The 22,306-nt window shown below is 40.1% G+C and overlaps 1 protein-coding gene across 1 annotated transcript in view; it reads left to right on the forward strand.

Moving 5' to 3' along the window:
• Window positions 1-22,306, forward strand: part of LOC120401373 (protein eyes shut homolog) — a 676,185-nt gene that overhangs the window by 440,419 nt on the left and 213,460 nt on the right. Inside the window, exon 18 of the mRNA XM_039531293.1 lies at window positions 16,355-16,554. Coding sequence (XP_039387227.1) covers window positions 16,355-16,554 — 200 coding nt within the window. The remainder of the gene's footprint in view (window positions 1-16,354; window positions 16,555-22,306) is intronic.

Genomic DNA, 22,306 nt, shown 5'->3' on the forward strand with positions numbered 1-22,306 from the left:
CAATTTCGGGGTCCCCTTCCATAAAAAAAAGTTGCAATACTATAGAATACTATATTCTCAAGGGGTTTTTGCCCTACTTGCCCCCACACCGCCGGATGGCCCTGGGAAAAATAAACATTTAAAAACCTTCCGCATCTCGGCACAAACCCAGTTTTGATAAAACTTCTTTTCAAGTCATCTTTACAAGATATCACTGGTTCTCAGAATCAGCTAGTACTAAAAAGCACTAAAGCTCATTAAAAGGGTTGGACAAATATTTTTCATCAAAACTTTTTTTGGATCGAAAACTAGGGGTTTTTAAAAAGCAGAAAAAATCATGGACAATGTCTGCTTTCCTTCAAAATTTGTTGTTATTTTTAATTGAAAAGCTGAAATTAGTCTGCCAAAATCTGAACATGGTTTGGGGTTTCAGAAGTGTGTGGCCAAATATTTGCTGCTTGCTGTGTTTGATTGTTTAAAAAAAACAACAAAAAAATTCTGCTTAAAAAAAATCCAAAACTTTTGAACCATCTCAGCTTGTGACCAAACGCCTGAGCCCATCCAGTCAGAGATTTTCCCAGGTTTCTGATACTCTGCTGTCTTCCTTGACTCATATCTGTTTCCATAACTTTGGGTTCATTTAGGTTAGAACATAAGAATGGCCATACTGGGTCAGACCAAAGGTCCATCTAGCCCAGTATCCTGTCTACCGACAGTGGCCAATGCCAAGTGCCCCAGAGGGAGTGAACCTAACAGTGATCAAGTGATCTCTCTCCTGCCATCCATCTCCAGCCTCTGACAAACAAAGGCTAGGGACACCATTCCTTACCCATCCTGGCTAATAGCCATTAGTGGACTTAACCTCCATGAATGTATCTGTTTCCTAGAGTCTGGCTCCATGGGGTCCCTCACAGACTGGAGACAGTTACTGTGGGTTTGTCTTTAGTATAGCTTATGTACATACTCCACGAACTGAGCATTTGAGCTTGTTCCAGAATCTGGGATGAGTCTATGTTGTGAAAACTGAAATGCTCAAAATATCACATGCATGTGAATGGACACAGGGTGCTAAAATTAAATTAACCCAGGGGTTCTCAAACTGGGGGCCAGGACCCCATCATGGGGTCACAAGATTATTACTGGGGGTTGCGAGCTGTCAGCCTCCACCTCAAACCCTGCTTTGCTGCCAGCATTTATAATAGTGTTAAATATATAAAAAAGTGCTTTTAATTTATAACGGGGGAGGGGGGGGTCACACTCAGACGTTTGCTATGTGAAAGGGGTCACCAGTACAAAAGTTTGAGAACCACTGAATTAACCCCTCTGGAGCCTCGGGGAATGCAGGGGAGGGGAGTCTCCCTTGGTAGGGTTGGGAAGGAGGTAGGTGGTGTAGGATATTGCTCTTCTCATGTGATCCCTCTTCCATGGCTCTCTTGGCTCTATCACTGTTAATCTAAAGTGGCTAATTTTAATGAAGCTACCCTCCCCTGACGTGACTCTCCCTATGGCACTGAAATTAAATGTAGACTATAATTTGGCATTTGAGAAGTGAAAGGGATGGTAGCCCTAACGGAGAAGATAACAGCTTGGCTTTTTGTGTTAAATAGCTGTCTGCAAGCGTCAAACTGCTGAATAAGCTTTAGGGTAGAGAAGGCTGTACCTCCCCAAACAGTCTGGCCTGCCCACTATCTGACCCCCACCCACTTCCTGCCCCTCGACTACCCCCCCTCAAAATCTCTGACTCCAACCACCCCCCTGGAACCCCACTCCCCACCAACCTCACCTGCTTTCTGTCCCCTGACTGCCCCGACGTCTATCCACCCCCCCCCCACACCGAGTCCTGACAGACCCACGGAATGCCCACGATCCAATTCCCCATTCCCTGTCCCCTGACCCCCCCGAACCTCTGCTCCCTCCCTGCCCCTTATTGAACCCCCCAGCCCCCACCCCTCACCATTCTGCTTACCCCCGCCTCCCCCCTCTCCCAGAGCCTCAGCGCGCCGCGTCCAGGAGTGGTCCTGGACAGCACTGTAGCAGCCTGGCTCCACAGGACCTGAGCTCCCGCCACTCGGCTGCAGCTCACAGCCCCGCCTCCTTACCACGCAGCTCTGAGCGGAAGTAGCTCAGGCCCCGCCGGAGCCACGCTGCTTTAGCGCTGTCCAGGGCCGCTCCTGGACGCGGCGCGCTGACGCGCCGGGGGATGGGGGAAGGCGGAGGCGGGGGCGGGGCCAGCGGGAGCCTCAGACATTCTCATGGGGGCCCTTGCTCTCTCTTTCCCTGTCTTCCATCCACAATCCAAATTTGACAAGTTGTCTACTGTAGTGATTTTGGGATGCCTTTAGAATGGAGTGACATTGAAAAAATTACAGAATTTTGAGATGGAAATAAATTTCACAACCCATTCTACAATATATTTCAGAAATCTTTGCGCCCGTAGAAGAAAATAAGATTTTGAGATGTTGAAAACCACACAAAATTAATTTGTGAAAATGTTTGTGAAACATTTTATAAAAAGCTTTTACCTCTTTCTACCTTCCCTACTGGCTATAAAATCTGACAGGACCAAATGAAAATTAAAAATAAATTCCAGTTTTAGTTGTTTAAAAATAAAATATAAATTGGCATCTGGAACAATCATTTTTTAAAACAGTATATTTCTATATACTCTTACTGTGTATTTTACATTGGTATAAAGTAGCTGTGCTATAGAGATTTATTCCAAATGACGAGTGTACTTTAAATTCTCTTGTGAGCTGAAAACTTCATAACTTAGTGGACCAAATAGTTTAAACTAAGTGCCTTTTTTTAATCTTAGCAAGGAATCTTGTGCCTTTTGGTCTCTTAATAGCATTCAGCATTGCATCAGATTATTGCACTTGTGAGAAATTAAACCATGGTACAGTATTTTCCAAGGCATTAAAAAGAACTTACAGTATGTCCCTTACTAATGCATCAAGCTATAGCTGCTTTATGTAACCTTTAAAAAGTGCTATTAAAACAAATTGTTTGGTGCCTACAAAGTAGTACAGTACTGTAAAATGTGATACTTTGGAAAACTAAATTCAGCGTACATAAAAAAAAAAAAGCTGTTAATATGAAATAATAATACTTAGCAATTATACAGTGTTTCACATGTTCTGAGCACTCAGTACCCACATTAGCCAATTGATTAGTTTAAAAGTATTTATTTATATATCCAATTAAATCAAACTCACCCTCCCTGTCACCTCGTCCCATAAACTGAGTGTCCAAGCCTTGCTACTTTTTCTTCCATAACATTGTAAAACATCACCTCTTCTCGCTCTTCATATGGTTAAACTATCCTCCAGTTTTCAACCCCACCCATTCTCTTCCTCCGTGACCTCCCGGCATCCACATTGCCCCTACCCCAAGTCCATTGAAAATGAGTTACTGAAAGCATCATCCTTTTCTGTTGCACTGACTCTTTTTTTGAATTCCTACATTGTCTCTCCTTTTTCCACTCCATCAAGTTCAAGCTTCAAGGCTCTTCACATTTCTATCCTTCTCTCTACAAATCAATGATGTCCACATTGACTACCACTTGCTCACGTCTTCCCCAAACATCTAGGTGCTTTCTTCCACTCTCTGAATTGATCTGCAAGGCCATTACCCTCTTCTCCATCAAGTCCCTCCTCAAAATTCACCTTTGCTGAGATGCCTACAAAGAAATCAACCAACAGCCAGTGAATTATTTGGCAGAAACACTGGCCAACTGCCAGGTCTTTCCAACAGATATACTATTTCAAAGAAAAAGCACCCTAATATAAGTAGTTTGTAGAACATTAAAAAAATGTTTCAGCCACACATGGCCTACCACAGCTTTTTTTTTTTATTTCCATTTGTTTTAATAAATATTTAGTGGCTTAATGCTGTAAAATGACTAAGTAACTAAGCTATGAAGCCTTTTATTTCAACTATTTCCTGGAGTGTCAACAGGTTTTGTTTTAGTGTATATGGTATAAATGGTTCGATAATTTGGACTGGTTTTAGGAACAATTAACCTCAATCCATGTTTATCACCTCCAGGCAACTCTTAGGGAGAATATGTATTTTTATCCTTTTGAAATTATATACATTTTTGTCATTCAGCCACATGTACTTTGACAAGCCAGTAGACTACATTGTGAACTATACACAGAATAAACAATTCATCATATATAATATTTCTAAAAGCTTTATTAAAAACTTTATTTAAAAAAACATAATGGCTACAAAGTCAAGCGCTCAAAATTTAAGAAAAGACTGGGTAAGATTATTTGTGCAACCTGAATTACTGCCACTTGTCCATGTACATAATGATATAGTCTTGAGTTATGTGGTCACATGCTCTTTTTTTCCACTGCATCACTGCCTCATTCAGTGCACAGAATGGATGGTGTTCTGGGAATTAATCAGGGCTGTATAGAGAAGGAGGCTGCTGCCTCTGGCACCCTTTCCTTGTTTGTTGAATAAATTGGAAAGAGTGTTGTTACTGATACAGGGGATTGCAGGAAGCAAAAACAGGGTTTCATGTTTAACACAGTGGTTGAATGTCATCCTGGAGAACTGGATTTTATCCTTGCTTCTGCCACAGAGTTCCTAAAGGATTCTGGACAAATGCTTAAAAGAAAATTTTCATTGGTCATTAACACAGTGTGTTTTTCATTTTCTGAGTGCCTGTGAGCTCTGATTTGCACAAGTGGTGAGTGCCCACAACTGCAACTGAGGTCAATGGAATCTCTGGTCTGAACATATAAAGTGCTATAGATTGCTGAGTATTCTGATAAATCAGACCTTATGTTTCACAAGTTGGTCATCCAAAATTAGTGGACACTTATGACAGCTTTGACCTTAATCTCTCTGTGCTTCAGCTGTAAAATGGAGATAATATCACCTATTCTTACAGTTTGTGAAACTCTATGGCAAGAGCACCATAGAAACACCAAAGAGGAAATTAATAATTTTGTGTTCCGTGTAGGGTTTGGTTTGTGTACTTAGATAGATAAATAAGGCCCAGAGCTACACATTAATTTGGGAAGATAAAAAGAAATACTGAATGATTCATATAGGGGTTCTGTGAAAATAATAGTATGAGATCATGTAATTAAAGACTGTAGCATAAAGCATATGGGGGTTGAATTAAAGTTCCATGGGCAACTTTAGTTGTTCATTTCCTAACTTATGAATGCTTGACTTTGCAGTCTTATAATTCTTCAACTGTTTTTTCTCTGCAATTTAAATGTACTTTTTTTGTTGGGGGAGGGGGCGGGCGACCATCAAGCGGAACCATATTGACTCCTCATATAGGTCTTCAGCAGGATTCTGACCCTTAGATATGCAACACAGTCTTCTACAATTTGAGGTAATTGAGTAACTCATAAGAGTAAAAAGCTGATATGTTTTATGCAGACCTGCTACTAGAGGGACATAGAAATGTAGAGCTGGAAGGGACCTTTAGAGATCATCAAGTCCAGATGACTGACCTGAGGCAGGACCAAATATACGTAGAGTATCCCTGACAGGTGTTTGTCCAAGCTCTTCTTAAAAACCTCCAATGATGGAAATTCCACAACTTCCATTGGAAGCCTATTCCAGAGCATAACTATCCTTATAATTATAAAGTTTTTTCTAATATCTGACCTAAATCTCCCTTGCTTCAGACTAAGCCCATTACTTCTTGTACTACCTTCGGTGGTCATGAAAAAACATTTGATCATCTTTATAACAGCCGGTAACATATTTGAAGACTGATATCAAGTCCTACCTCAGTCTTCTTTTCTCTAGACTAAATATACCCGTTTTTTTCACCTTTCCTCATAGATTTTCTAAACCCTTTATCATTTTTGTAGCTCTCCTCTGGACTCTCTCCAATTTATCCACATATTTCCTAAAGGGCAGTGCCCAGAGTTGGACAAAGTACTCCACCTGAGGTTTCACCAGTGCCTAGCAGAGTGGTATAATTACCTCCCATGACTTATATATAGCACTCCTGTTAATAGACCCCAGAACGATATTAGCCTTTTTCACAACTGCATCACATAATTGACATATTCGATTTGTGAGCCACTATAACTTCCAGATCCTTTTCAGCAGTATTACTACCCAGCCAGCTATTCCATATTTTGTAGTTCTGCTCTTCATAAGTGTAGTACATTGCATGTATCCTTACTGAATTTCATTTTGTTGATTTCAGAGCAATTCTCTAATTTGTCATGGTCATTTTGATTTCTAATTTTGTCTGCCAGCATGCTTGCAACCCCTCTCAGCTTGGTGTCATCTTTAAATTGTCCTTGCCCACTCCCCAATCTCTCCCTCTCTCCCCACCTGCTCCTTTCCTCCCATCTCCTCCTCTTCAGTCCATCTCCTGCTGATGTGCTCCCAGATTCTGCCTTTCTTTCCACCACCTTCCTATCCTCACCTACTACTATCCTCTCACTCAGCTACTATCACCTACCTCCTTTTCCTATTCTCTTCTCCATCTTCCACCCTTCTCTACTCCAGCCTCTTCTCCTCCAAGGCTCCTATCCCCCGACTTGTCATCCTGCATCTCTTTCCCCTCCACAACCCACCCACCTCTCACCCAATTTCCTTAACCATCTGCATTTGAATCAGATTGATTACTCCTTCTTGGACATACGGAAAGAGTACTGGGAAAAGGAGAATAGAGAACACTGGAAAATATAGTCTCTCTGTTCCTGTGCCTGGTGCCATAGCAGACCCCACAAGTTCGGAGCAGAATATGCAGGGAGAGTCCTGCAGCCCCGGGATGGAGCATGCTTGGTTACTCTTTGGAGGCTGGTCAACACACAGGAGCTGTGCAGGGATGGAGCATGCTCAGTGTAGATGGAATCTTTGGAGAATTTATCTGCAGAATGCTAACAAGTCTCTACTGAGCACATGCAAACTGAAATATTTCAGAGGCTTATAACTTGGGTTAATTTGGGCAAATTTTCACAGGGACTGGAAAAAAACCAACACATTCCTGACACCATAGTGATCCCCTCCTGAGAAATTTTAAATTCCTGCTCAAAATCATGAAGGAGTTACAACTCAAAAATGGTTGTAAGAATTTTTTTTTAACATGGCAAAACATGGCAGAGACCTTGATGTTTTAGCTGAAACTTAAAAAAAAATCAACTTAAGGAGACACTCTGTACTGAAAATTTCAGCCCAAGCTGTTTCAGTTTGTCATCTAAAGAATTGAAAACAGAGTCTTACAATAGAAAGAGATGGGCAACTCTAACTATAGACACTGGAGGAGTTCTGTGCCCCCACTGATTGGGGAGGTCATGTCCCTGCTTTCCCACTCCATCCCCCACACATACTCCTGCTGCAAATGCAAGCACTGGGGCACTGATTTGGTTGTAGCTGTGTGTGTTAGTTATGTGAAAAGAAGTGGAAAAACATGAGAAAGGGGGCTGACAGCGGGAGAAGCAGTGTGACTGAAGCCCAGGAATGAAGCCAAGAGACAGTGTATCTTTTGGGCAGAGTGCACTGAGAGAGCAGGCTTGGATTTCTGAAAAAGGAACTGACTCCTTTTCTTTGCTTCTACTGTACTCAAGGAAACAGGACTTGGAATAATAAAGAGAAAGGAACTACTGTTCCTGCAAAGTCCTAAAGAATCAAATGAAATGAAAAAGAAACAAGCTCTCCTCATCTTCAGTGCTGCCACTTTTCCAGTCTTGTAGTCTTTGATAGATTAGAGACCTAAAACAAACTTTGTCTGTTTGGAATCCCTTTGCTGAGCACCTGAACAAGAACTGAAAGTTTCTTCTTTCACCACCACCAAGGCATCAGCGGAGGTTGTACAAAATCTTAATAGGAACAAATGTTCTAATGTAATGAGACACAATTTCCATTGGAAGCCTAGTTAATTAGTTAAACAAGAAACCCTAGTAAATTAGATCAGAACTACTGGGTTTAAGACATGTAGTCAGAGTGAGATCAGAGACACTAGCTCAGTGCTCATAGCATTAATCTTACAGTACATGACACTGCAGGCAGGAATATTGGCAATTCTGTTCAGGAGCTGCTGGACATATTAAGTGATGCTGATTCTGGTACATTCATGCTGATTTCTCCATCTTCTGTTAAGACATTTATATATGTTTTGTCTGATATCACTTCCAAAATTATAAAATCAAGTTTGAGACCTTTTCATGCCGCCAATACATTCTGTCACCTGGCAAATAGAACATTGCCAGAGGAAAATGTTTATTTCAGTTTACTTTGCTAAGTTCATTTGTGTCTGCTGGAACATTTGTAGCTTAGATACAGACTTACATCTTGGTTATTTTTTTCTCATTATTACCCAATGAATCTATTTATTCAAAACTAAGGTTGTGTCACTACTAACAATGGACATATTTCTCCAAAGAGCTGGTCTTGCTGTCAGTTACCTTTATAATTACTACTAAAAGAAAAGGTTTAAAAAACTCTTTAAATTGAGTGATCAAGATGTTTTCATGCCTCAAGTGAGTAACCACATGTCCTTCCTCACCCCATACCTCCTACCTTTTCTAGTTACATGACAGTTAGAACTAGATTCTAAGCATTTAAATGAGACCTTTGCACCTTGCTTTTGAAAATCCCATCCTACATCTCTAATTGTTCTGTAAATCAACCAACAGACTTTTAGATGTTGTAAAGATGTTATAAGCATGGTGTGCGTGTAGTCCAGAAACAATAACTCTGAGACATATTCTGCTAATACTAGGTTAAAGAGAGGAACAGGGAAGAGCCATTACCTCTGCTCATACCAGTGTCAGTAGCTAATCAGACGTAGTAACCCCCGCACCCAGTTTTCACCACTACCACTGCCCTTGCTCATGCTTCTCTCTGATAATCTGACTCATGCATACACTGACTCCCCCACCCCAATGTAACTCACATTTAGTATATCCCAAACTCAGTTTTAAATCAGAAAGTGAATGTGGAGTTCCAGTTAAATCCAAATTTGAGTGCTACTTTTTAAAAAGAAAAATAAACACAAGTTAGACAGAATTATGTAAAGAGCTTTGTAAAATGGTACAGTTGGGTGTGGGGCAAACTTCTCCCCCCCTCCAACTCAACAACAAAATAGATTGTGTCCACATTTAAACAGAAAAAGATGTGTGTGTACTTGGTTATTACACAATGAACCCATGTTTTCTTAGGGCTAGATGTGCCTAGTTCTAAAGAACATGTGCAGGAGAGTCATTTCTCCCACAGATGGTCTGCATTACTGCAGCCACACACACAAAAAATCATAGAGCAGGTCCTCAAGGAATCAATTTTGAAGCACTTCAAGGACAGGAAAGTGATCAGGAACAGTCAGCATGGATTCACCAAGGGCAAGTCATGCCTGACTAACCTAATTGCCTTCTATGATGAGATAACTGGCTCTGTGGATGAGGGGAAAGCAGTGGACATGTTATTCCTTGACTTTAGCAAAGCTTTTGATATGGTCTCCCACAGTATTCTTGCCAGCAAGTTAAACAAGTATGGGCTGGATGAATGGACTATAAGGTGGATAGAAAGCTGGCTAGATCGTCGGGCTTAACGGGTAGTGATCATAGAATCATAGAATCTCAGGGTTGGAAGGGACCTCAGGAGGTCATCTAGTCCAACCCCCTGCTCAAAGCAGGACCAAACCTAACTAAATGATCAATGGCTCCATGTCTAGTTGGCAGCCGGTATCAAGCGGAGTGCTCCAAGGATTGGTCCTGGGGCTGGTTTTGTTCAATATCTTCATTAATGATCTGTAGGATGGCATGGACTGCACTCTCAGCAAGTTTCCAGATGACACTAAACTGGAAAGAGTGGTAGATACGCTGAAGGGTAGGGGTAGGATACAGAGGGACCTAGACAAATTAGATGATTGGGCAAAAAGAAACTTGATGAAGTTCAACAAGGACAAGTGCAGAGTCCTGCACTTAGGACTGAAGAATCCCATGCACTGCTACAGACTAGGGACCGAGTGGCTAGGCAGCAGTTCTGCAGAAAAGGACCTAGGGGTTACAGTGGATGAGAACCTGGATATAAGTCAAGTGTGCCCTTGTTACCAAGAAGGCTAACAGTATTTTGGGTACATAAGTAGGAGCATGTGGTGTTTAGATGTGCTTGTAATTATTAGAACTGGGAGCACTGGCTGTCAGGAGTCGGAAAGGACAGGAAACAGGAAGGAAGGGGTAGGAGTTGAGGAGGCAGAGTGAGAGTTACAGGGGGTGCAACAGCAGCTTGGTACAGAGGTTTCCACTGTAAAAATAAAGTCCTGTTGAAGTTGTTAGTAACTTGCCTGGTTGATACAACAGAGCATTGCCAGCAGATCGAGGGACATGATCATTCCCCTCTATTCGGCATTGGTGAGGCCTCATCTGGAGTACTGTGTCCACTTTTGGGCCCCACGCTACAAGAAGGATGTGGAAAAATTGGAAAGAGTCCAGCGGAGGGCAACAAAAATGATTAGGGGGCTGGAGCACATGACTTATGAGGAGAGGGAACTGGGATTGTTTAGTCTGCAGAAGAGAAGAGTGAGGGGGGATTTGATAGCTGCTTTCAACTACCTGAAGGGGCGTTCCAAAAAGGATGGTGCTCAGCAGTTCTCAGTGGTAGTAGATTACAGAACAAGGAGTAACGGTCTCAAGTTGCAGTGGGGGAGGTTTAGGTTGGATACTAGGAAAAACTTTTTCAGTAGGAGGGTGGTGAAGCACTGGAATGGGTTACCTAGGGAGGTGGTGGAATCTCCTTCCTTAGAGGTTTTTAAGGTCAGGCTTGACAAAGCCCTGGCTGGGATGATTTAGCTGGGGATTGTTCCTGCTTTGAGCAGAGGGTTGGACTAGATCACCTCCTGAGGTCCCTTCCAACCCTGATATTCTGTGATTCTATGATAACACTGGTCTACAATTTTTGAGAAGTTGTCTGCTTCAGAGATAAAATGTACTATTTATTATGTATTTTGATGTGCTGAATTCAAATATGACAATTAAAACAACTGATTGGCTACTGTTTCTAAGATATTTAAGTTTTTACATTTTATGTCTATGTATATTGTGTAGATAGTAGAGTTTTAATCATAAATTGTAAACCTAGGTCTTTTCATGTGTTTATGGTTGCTTTACATGATAATATTTCACCTGTCCTGTTTATGTAACACTTTAAATATCAGCAAAAGGGTTATCTAACTAAAATTTATTATGGAACAAAAGGCAAAAAAACTATTATGTACATAGTTTAGTCCTATTCAGGGTCTACTCGGCACTTCTTGGCTTGTCTCTTGTATTCATTAAATGGAGCATCTCTTGTCACTGTCCAGCAATAGTCTGCAAGCATTGATGGGCTCCATTTGCCCTGATAGCGTTTCTCCATTGTTGCAATGTCCTGGTGAAATCGCTCGCCGTGCTCCTCGCTCACGGCTCCGCAGTTCGGTGGAAAAAAATCTAGATGAGAGTGCAAAAAATGTATCTTTAGTGACATGTTGCAACCAAGGCTTTTGTATGCCTTGAGGAGGTTTTCCACCAACAACCTGTAGTTGTCTGCCTTGTTGTTTCCGAGAAAATTTATTGCCACTAACTGGAAGGCTTTCCATGCCGTCTTTTCCTTGCCATGCAGTGCATGGTCAAATGCATCATCTCGAAGAAGTTCACAAATCTGAGGACCAACAAAGACACCTTCCTTTATCTTAGCTTCACTTAATCTTGGATATTTTCCACGGAGGTACTTGAAAGCTGCTTGTGTTTTGTCAATGGCCTTGACAAAGTTCTTCATCAGACCCAGCTTGATGTGTAAGGGTGTAAGGTAACAAAATCTTCCTTGATTCAACAAGTGGTGGATGCTGAACCACTGTTGGAGTGGCCAATCTTTCTTGATGTAGTGGGAATCTCTTGCATGACTATCCCATTCACAGAGAAAACAGCAGTACTTTGTGTATCCAGTCTGCAGAACAAGCAAGAGAGCAACAACCTTCAAATCGCCACAAATCTGCCACTGATGTTGGTCATAGTTTATGCACCTCAAAAGTTGTTTCATGTTGTCATAGGTTTCCTTCATATGGACTGCATGACCAACTGGAATTGATGGCAAAACATTGCCATTATGCAGTAAAACAGCTTTAAGACTCATCTTCGATGAATCAATGAACAGTCTCCACTCATCTGGATCGTGAACGATGTTGAGGGCTGCCATCACACCATCGATGTTGTTGCAGGCTACAAGATCCCCTTCCATGAAGAAGAATGGGACAAGATCCTTTTGACGGTCATGGAACATGGAAACCCTAACATCACCTGCCAGGAGATTCCACTGCTGTAGTCTGGAGCCCAACAGCTCTGCCTTACTCTTGGGTAGTTCCAAATCCCTGACAAGGTCATTCAGTTCACCTTGTGTTATGAGGTGTGGTTCAGAGGAGGAGGATGGGAGAAAATGTGGGTCCTGTTACATTGATGATTCAGAACCAGAAGTTTCATCCTCTTACTCTTCCTCATCCGACTCAAGTGAGAATGATTCTGGTGCATCAGGAAGCAGCAGTCCTTCTCCGTGGGGTACTGGGCGTATAGCTGATGGAATGTTTGGATAATGCACAGTCCACTTTTTCTTCTTTGACACACCTTTCCCAACTGGAGGCACCATGCAGAAGTAACAATTGCTGGTATGATCTGTTGGCTCTCTCCAAATCATTGGCACTGCAAAAGGCATAGATTTCCTTTTCCTGTTCAACCACTGGCGAAGATTTGTTGCACAAGTGTTGCAGCATATGTGTGGGGCCCACCTCTTGTCCTGATCTCCAATTTTGCAGCCAAAATAAAGGTGATAGGCTTTCTTAACCATAGTGGTTATACGGCGCTTTTGTGATGCAAAAGTCATTTCACCACAAACATAGCAGAAGTTATCTGCACTGTTCACACAAGTACGAGTCATCTCTGCTCACTTTGGCTAAACAGAAATGTGTCCCTTTGCAAAATCAAACACTGACAAATAAGAGAGCACGACACTGTATGATTTCTAGAGCTGATTTAGGGCAATTTGTTCAGCAGAGTGATGTAAGCTTTGTTATGATTGCATCATCCATGACTTCTAGGAATAACATGATGCAATTCATATCATGTATGACGCAATACCAGCTTCAGATTGCATCATTCATTGTTTTGCCTAAAAAGCAAGTACTGTCCAAACCCAGTCATAGATTTATTCATAGATCCAGTCAAAGATGTATTTTAGTCATTTCTGGTTTAAATTGAGATCCCTTCCCTTTATAACTCACTTATCCTCCGCTATTCCCAAGTCAAGGGTCGTATATACTGACCCAATAGCATATCTTGAAAACTAGAGCCAATCAACAATTTTAAGCATCATTTTCGTTCTCAGTGACCCAGAATTAGTAAAGTTTGAACACATTTATTTCAGAAGCAATTTGGCTGTAGAGCAGTGTAACCTACAAAAGGTTTAAGGCATAGGAGAACAGTCCCATGTTCCACTGCTGGTAAATATGGACTTTAATGGCAACCACTCGATGTAGTGTTTAGTCACTTATTTGTCTACAGGCAACAAAAAATTGAATCAAGCAGCATGGGTTATGAGTCAATATTTAAAAATGACATGCATCCAACGAAGTGGATATTCACCCATGAAAGCTCATTCTCCAAAATGTCTGTTAGTCTATAAGGTGCCACAGGACTCTTTGCTGCTTTTACAGATCCAGACTAACACGGCTACCCCTCTGATATTTAAAAATGATTTTTCTTCCACATGTAGGCACACAAAATACTGTAAATTTTAGAGATTCTAATCCTGTTCACTTTACTCACACAAGTAGTCTTATTGGTTTCAGCAATGGTGATGAATTCTGCTCACCTTACTTAGACAAGTGGTCCTATTAACTTAATTGTGATTGCTTGTGAGACTAAGGCTATGTCTGCATTACAGACCTTATAGCTGCACCGCTGTAAGGTTTCCTGTGTAGCTGCACTATGCCAGTCGGAGAGAACTCTCCTGCTGGCATAATTAAGCCACCCCCAACAAGCAGCGGTAGCTATGTTGGCAGGAGATGTTACCTGGCTGACAGAGTGCTGTCCACACTGGCGCTTTTGTTGGTGAAACTTTTGTCAGTTATGGGTGTGTTTTTTCATACCCCTGACTGACAAAAGTTTCGCCAACAAAAGTGCTAGTGTAGACATAGCCTTAGATTCTTAGGTTTGGCCCCATGTATACCAGCTAACCATCCAACTTCCTTGCTCTCTTTGACTGACCTTGAGTTCTAATTCCTAGGGGAATTGTGTCAGCCCATCCAATTAGGGATTTACATTATTGTCTGCCTGCCTATTAAAGGAACTCTCTTGCCTTAATTAAGATTGGTAAAGAATAACACGTTTCCGGTAGCATAACTTGCTGAACATTTTTGCCGTTTGTTTAAGAATTGTTTATATTTGGTGCACTGCAAATAAATATACTCAATATTTTTATTTAAAAAAAATATAGTATCTGACAGGGCAGTAATTGGTACAGTGTCTCTTCCGCAAAACTTTCCATCTGCCCCCAATATTCTTTCTGTCACTCCACAGCCAAGTCCTGAAGTCTTGCCAAGTCCTGGACTCAGGTCTGAACAAGTCTTCCATTATACATACTGTACACCTTTATGGGCACTCTTAGAGGGGGTGGGGTATGCGAGGGAATAACGAGGACGTGAGTGACGTAGCAGTAGCTGAATTAGTACCCTACTTATCGATACACAGACGGGCCGAAGGCCGCCGCTCCAGGCACGCGCTCTCAACTCTCCTCCTGTCGGAGTGGGATAGTTCGTTCGTTCGTTCGCGGGGTGGTTCTAACATCTCTAGATATCAGACGATAGTTGAACTACTATAGCAGTCGAAACTCCGCGCGGACCGCCCCCGGTAAGTGTAAACGTACCCTATGTATACCTAATGAAACAAACAGGTTTTAAGATTATTTGAAATTTGGCATGACTATAACTTCATATTCAGCCTAAGCACTGTACACCTGTTTGAGGCTTGCATATCCCTAGTTGCATTTATAATTTTGATCTATCATGGTAAGGTTTTTTATGCTTTCTTTTTTTAATTATTATTTGAGGTAGAGTTTTTTCTTCATTAATTTTATAGGAATTATGATCAAAGCTATAAAAATAGTGAGAAGCAATAGCGAGATGCAGGGGAAAACAAAGAAAACAAACAGAGAAACATATTTTTAATTTATCAAACCAGAAAAGGCCAAAATGTTTAAATAGCAGATTGAGATGCTTTAAAAATTGTCTTTCTAGACTGTGTATGCATAATTTTGATAGTCTACAAACTATCCCCATCTTCCTATGGGATATATAATTAAATTAGTTTATGTAATGCTTTCTAATACATCATTCTATATATACCAGTTAGAGAGCTAATGGAAAAACATGTAGTTGTCATAGAACTCCCTGTGGATATATGCATTTACATTCTGTAAAAGTAATGGCAGTACCTGCAGGAAATGTACTAAGTGCCCTTGGTTATCCTTAAGGTGTTCACCCTCTGGAGAAGTTAAAACTAATATGAAAATAAATTCACTTCTAAAAACCTACTTTTAGCTAGACTAGTTGGGTGGCAGCAACAAAACAAAACTATCTTGCATGTGGGCATGAATTGGGTTTCTGAGCTCAAGGGCAAAAATCTCTTTTATATTGGCAATTACACTAATTCAACTCTCTTATAATTTTGACAATACATTAATTTGTCACTGTTTTGCATGGTATGAATTTGATGGGTTTTACATTAGCTTTGTCAGAAGAATTTGTTATGTGAACGCTTTAAAAATTCACTGCAGGTTTGAATTTGTAAAGATTTACAATTAATGGCAATTCTGGAAGTTATCACTTATTCTCAGGAAGTGTTTAATAATAGGAATTATAGCATAGGTTGACTGGACAATGTTCAGACCAGGTTTGACCCAGAAATATGATGTGTGTCTGGACAAACCCTACCTGCTTCTACCTATCTTATCTTATCTTTATCTTAATTATCGTTTATTCTGAAATTTCAGATGCTGAAGTGATGATTACCAATATAAGAACTGAGCAAAGAGAGAGAAAGCACTGCAAAATCTATTGTGCAACTGCATGTTTTGAGATTTTAATAAAGGAAGCACACATTTCTGGCTGTCTAGAAAACCTATAAAATGAAGGTTTATTCATATTTCTCCTATATTGATTGATAGAACCATATGTATTTTCAAAGTTGTGTGTTGAAAACATGTGGTCACAGGATCTCTATAAAAATCAAATTGACCAAATTCTAATTTTTCTGCCCATGAGCAACTAAACACAACCCCCATTCTTGTTTTAATTTCTGTGAATATACATGATGTGTTTTTAAAGTTCCATTATCAATGTATTATCATTTATATCCTTTAGGAATGCAAGTCTGCTCCATGCATGAATGGAGGTTCTTGTCAAGATTTGGTCAGTGCATTTTTGTGCATTTGCGTGAGTGGATACACTGGTGAATTTTGTGAAGTAGATATTGATGTTTGCAATGAACCTGCACCGAACTCAACCCTTTGTTTCAATGGAGGCATATGTGTTGATGGCCCTGGAAGAACTTTTCATTGCAGGTCAGTAAATATGTTTACTTATAACTGCAGCAGTTATTGTACATTCATTTGTTAAGTGTTTAATTTGGGGGGATTTTACTACGTGTTATGTGAACTATATTGGATTCATTACATTTTTAAGGACTATATTGGAATGCAAATGTTTTAAATTATGGGACTAGTTCACAATTTGCTGGTAAGACCATATGTCTAAAACTTTAAGAAATACATTTAACACATTTAAGAAGAAAACATTATTTCAAATATTGAAACTAAAAGCAGTGAAATATACTGTAGCTCTAAGTGTAAATTTTAGCATAAAATAAACAGACAGATGATCAAGGGAATATTGTTCTTAAATTGCTTACCATTTAAAATCATGTCTTTACCTAGAAAATAATTCTTAATGTGTTTCTGTGATTGGTGCATCTTTCATAACATGAACAAACTCGAGAAGAAAGTGGAAACTCATGTGCTCAAAAATATTTCAGTATCACATTCTGAACTGTCTGATGAGGAAGGGAGGCTCCTAAATAATTATAGTCTATTTGCTGGTAATAGTTCTCTACAGAAGCTTTCACGTTGTTTATGCTGTTTATCTTACATATTTTAAAATTTCCTCCAGTAAAATTAGTATATATAGTGACTTTTATTTACAGTCTATGGCCCAATTTGACTATTACACTAATTGAAATTTAGAAAAGACTGATAAAAATTATTATAAACCTGTGTGGCAATGAAGCACTAAAACCATACTAAGCTATACATCGAAAGATGTTCAACATCTGGTATTCAGTTTATGGCCTGAAGCACAGCTTAACAACACTAATACTTTTGTTAATAATAATAATAATAATAATAATAATAGCCACTTTTGAGGAGATTATTAACCATGCATAACAATTTGTTGTCTTTATAATGTACTTACATTTCATTAAACCGTAACAAACTATGTTAAAGTAACATTAAGTGTTTGTCTTAAACTCACAAAGACATTGAAACTCAGAGTTAAGGTTGACAAAGAGTCCTGTGGCACCTCGTAGGGTATGGCTACACTTACAAATCTGCAGCGCTGGTAGTTGCAGCGCTGGTCATCCAGCTGTGCAGGGCCAGCGCTGGTGTGTGGCCACACTCACAGCTACCAGCACTGGTGCATGGCCACATTTGCAGCGCTGTTGGGAGTGATGCATTATGGGCAGCTATCCCAGCGTTCAAGTGGCAGCAACGTGCTTTTCAAAAGAGGGGGGTGGGATGGGGCGTAGTGTGACAGGGAGCGGGCGAGAGAGAGAGAGTGGATTTTTGGAGCCAACACTGTGTGTTACCTTCCTGCCTTGAAAAATCAGAATATGTTCCCGATCCCTTACCCTTAACTCTTAACTGCAAACAGCCTGCAGCCAACAGACTCCCTCTCTCCCCTCTGCCCCGTTTCTGTCAAGCAAACACTCCCTGCCTGCCTGCCTCATTATCTCATTTGATTGTTCACAGATTGATCACAGCAAACAGGAGCTGTGTTTGTAGATAAGCAGCTCCGGGATCAACGGGTCAACGGAGCTCCGGAGCTCCGAGTTCACAACAAAACAAAGAGAGGCTGCATAACAAAACAAAGAGAGTAATTTATAAAAGTATTCTGGGATATCTGCTTATACCCTGGAGGCCAATAACAGCGCTGGTGTGTGGCCACACTTGATGACCAGCGCTGCAGCACCAGCGCTGCAATCTTTATTCCCCATGCTGAGCCAGGTGTACGGCCAGCGCTGCAGCCAGGAAGTTGCAGCGCTGGATGTGCCCTGCAGGTGTGGACACTTACTAATTGCAGCGCTGGAAAGCCTCCACCAGCGCTGCAACTCGCAAGTGTAGCCATACCCATAGACTAACAGACGTATTGGAGCATAAGCTTTTGTGGGTGAACACCCACTTCGTCGGATGAATGAGAGTTAAGGTTGAAGTTTATCATCTAATTAACCCTGTGATTCCCATATATTTTAGCACATATACAAAGAGAGTGGAAGTTGCATTCAAGTGTTTCAAAGTAAAATTGAACTCAGTGTGATTCAGATGACTGGAAATCCTGTAAAATGAATTTTGACACAATTGGAAGTAAAGAGGGGTTTCAACCTTTATGCTTGTATTTTGGTGTTATGTAAGAGTTTAATTTAACTTTAAATTAGCCGTTTTGTGTTTACAGTCTTGTTTTTTTTTTCTTTTATTGTGTGGTTGTGGGTGTCTTTTTATTTAGGTAAGCAATTTTTATTAGGGTTTGATGAACCTCAAAATGTTCAGAGGTTTGGTTCAGCTATGCCTTAAAAACTCTCACATGTACAATGGTGGGCTTGGAATCTTTGCAGAATATTCTCTTCTGGGATGTTTCCAGTTAGCTCACCTTTGCATCGGGGCAGAAATCCGATGAGAAGAACAGTATTTTGGCACTTCTAAGACACAGAGTAGGGGAACAGTGTACAACATATAAGCAAAATAGTCAAGGTGGTAATTGGTCACATCTTGTAAATACTAGGATTGATAACATTGTAGTGTTTTAATATACTAGATTATGTTTGTTTGCTTTATATGATAAATAAGGGTGATTGATTTATTAAACAGTGCTGCAAATTTCAATTTTGTTGCCTTTATCATGGATGCATTGTTAGAGACTCCATAGCTAAGGATACATTTGTTTGTTTGTTTGCTTATTGTATAGTTAAAGCAAGCTTTAAATTCAGCTGTTCAGGTGGAAAACAAACATCTGTCCAAACTAAAGAGGCACCACTTACTGCTATTGTACTGATTTAATATTGCGGAAGGACAGTAGATGCTAGAAAGAATAGTAATTGAGAAATCCGAAAGACTTCAAAATGATTCCTTTATAAAATTATAGGGATGGTATGTCATGTGTTATGGTTTTTGTTTGTCAGCATGGTGTAAGGTCACATGGTGGAATCTGTGATGTTGGCTTCATTTTAACTCAGACCTCAGAGGATTTGAATTAATGTGAACCCAGGAGGAAAGTGTGTACTGGAAACTCCTGTGAACCCAAAATACTGAGTACATTACACTTCAGATGGATGCCCTCATTAGCCTGGGGATTTGGGGATAGTTAAGACATATTTCTAAAGATTGTTTTTATTAGAAAATAAAAATATTGAACTTAGATGCTTGTTAAATGTTGCTCTTTTGGTCCCAAGTTTCCCTGAAGCTCAGCAGTCATAGCCCAGGAAGGGATACTAGTGTGAGTTAATGTTCTTTCAAGCATCACTCCATTGGATTTCCAAATGGAAAACTACAGAATCAATGAGGTATAATGCTGCAGAAAGCATCTAGTCCCCTGCTACCTGCCTTCCTACAACCAAAATTTTATGACTCACCAACTTCACACACTTCTGGCAAAGGGCCATCAGTAGAGTCTGAGGGAAGGAAGGTAGAATTCTACCATTACATCCCATAGAGTTCCATAGAATCAGGTTCCCATATGTTTATGAAAGCAAATGGAAGAGATAGGCCTTTGACTAATTAGCCCTAAAGAGTCACCCAATTGAGCGACAATGATCTTTATATGTAATATTGATTTTATATTAGTTACTTGAGCTGTCTATTGTGTGTGGGAGGAGGAACTAAATGGTAGCTAGAAAGATATGTTATTAATGTGTATAATATATAATCCCTTAGCATCATGAAGGAATTGAAATGCAATGTAATATAGGAGAAAAAGAATTATATTTAAATGTGCCTTTGTTGCAAAATGCAGACTTTAATTGATCAATGCTGTATTCTCTCCAAAGCACTGCATGTAACTTCCTCAGCATTCTGCTTCTAGCAAGCACACACACACAAAATAGATGGAAATCCATATAATGAGATTCTTTCTTGGCTGCTTGAGCATTTTTTGCTTCATCATATTGTCAAGAAGCAGAATTCAGAAATTTTCAGTCAGTTCAGCAACACGGAAGGACAAGGGGCAGTATTTGATCTGTGCTTTACCTGATGGGATGGAATAAAAGATTTATGCAACATTTTACATTCCAGCCTCATCATGTCTCATTGTAAAAGGAGTCAGGCAGTACAAAAAGGAGGAGAAAGAAATCATGGTTCTTATTGTCAGATTACGGTATCTGTACAAGTTGGATTACCGATTGCATCAATGGAAATATGCAAAATTTCAATCCTGAGTAACATTATAGCAGTCAAATTTGTGTAAGATATACAAGATATTGTGTAAGTTATCTTTGGTCCCTAACACAGGACTGTGAATCTGTTCAATTTTCCTTCCAAAACAGCATGTAGGCAGGGAAAGGCAGTATTTCAGACTGTGTCTCTGATAACAGCTTTAGCTATAGAAATTGAGGAGACTTGCACCAGCACTGGCATTTTGCACAGTGGTGGGTCAGGAGAGCAATCTAGAACTGATTCTTCTCTCAGTTTATACCATTTACTTCTTGTATGAAACTCCAACTTTTTAATGAATTTACTCCTGGTTTACACCAATGTTAGTAAGAGAGGAGAATCAGGCACTTCTCCTAAGAAAGCTACATAATATGAAGTAAAATCTTTTTGCATAATGAAAGAGAGGCTTTAAAATTAAAACTACTTAGCACTTCTGTGTTGCACCTTCCTTTCAAAGATCACACAGCACTTTACAAATAGTACATTGACTTAATCCTGCCAAAGGGACATTCTTAAATACTATAATTCTATGAGTGTTTTTGGGGTGCATGGAGCTGTAATAAAAAAGTTGGTATTTTGCAACTGAGAGCTGCAGTAAACGGCAGCCTGTAGGAAAGCACTCGCCAGTTGGGACAGTTTGGCAGATGTTGGGATTAGGGTGACCAGATAGCAAATGTGAAAAATTGGGATGGGAGTGGGGGGTAATAGGAGCCTACATAGAAAAAGACCCTAAAATTGGGACTGTCCCTATAAAATCGGGACATCTGGTCACCCTAGTTGGGATTCCCCCTGAGTCTACTTTCTACTCTGCTTCCTAAGAACTCAGTTCGACTCCAGATTTTATCACTCAGGTATCTTTATTTGGCATACAGCAAAGTTATGGTGAGTGGATCAGATTCAAACATAAGGGGTGGGTATAGGGTGTACCACACATCCAAAGTTACACAGAAAACCTCTTCATTTATATACATTTACACATCACATTGCATTTACTAAACACTGAATCACACATTTTGGGATTGGCTTGGCCACGTTTCAGGAACCAATCCCTGTATAGCATGCTCTATCCATGCACTGTTCATGCATAATCTGACCTCTACTTTATTTTACATTTAGTCTTGTTTACTAATATCAGGATGTTCCTGCTGAACTTAGCTAGCCACCCTGACTACAGCTTAACCTTCCCAATCATACCCACTAAGAAATGAGGCAGGTTGTGTATGTCGAGCCAGGCCTACAGCAGAAAAATAGAGAGCAGAGAGCAATAGAGTGGATGATAGAATACAGTAGATATTTTACTCCTCTTATGTGCTTAAGTGATTTGCTAGATCAGGGCATAAATTCTATGATTTTGTAATATATTTTTAGTATATTCCATGTATTTACCACATTTATTAAATATTTCTCATTTTATAATATTTTAAATACATTTTCAATGTTGAGAATAAATATTCTTACTAAACAATATATTTCTATTCTATGGTGGTGGAACCATGATGTTATATATGACCCACTCAGAGGATTCCTTCATAAATGCAGAAACCGCATTCAGTTCTATAGTGTTATATTTCTCTAGGAATGGTAAGACATTTATCTTTGAATATATGCATACTTCTTG

Source organism: Mauremys reevesii, linkage group 3 (genome assembly GCF_016161935.1).
Source record: "Mauremys reevesii isolate NIE-2019 linkage group 3, ASM1616193v1, whole genome shotgun sequence".
Taxonomy (NCBI): Eukaryota; Metazoa; Chordata; order Testudines; family Geoemydidae; genus Mauremys; species Mauremys reevesii.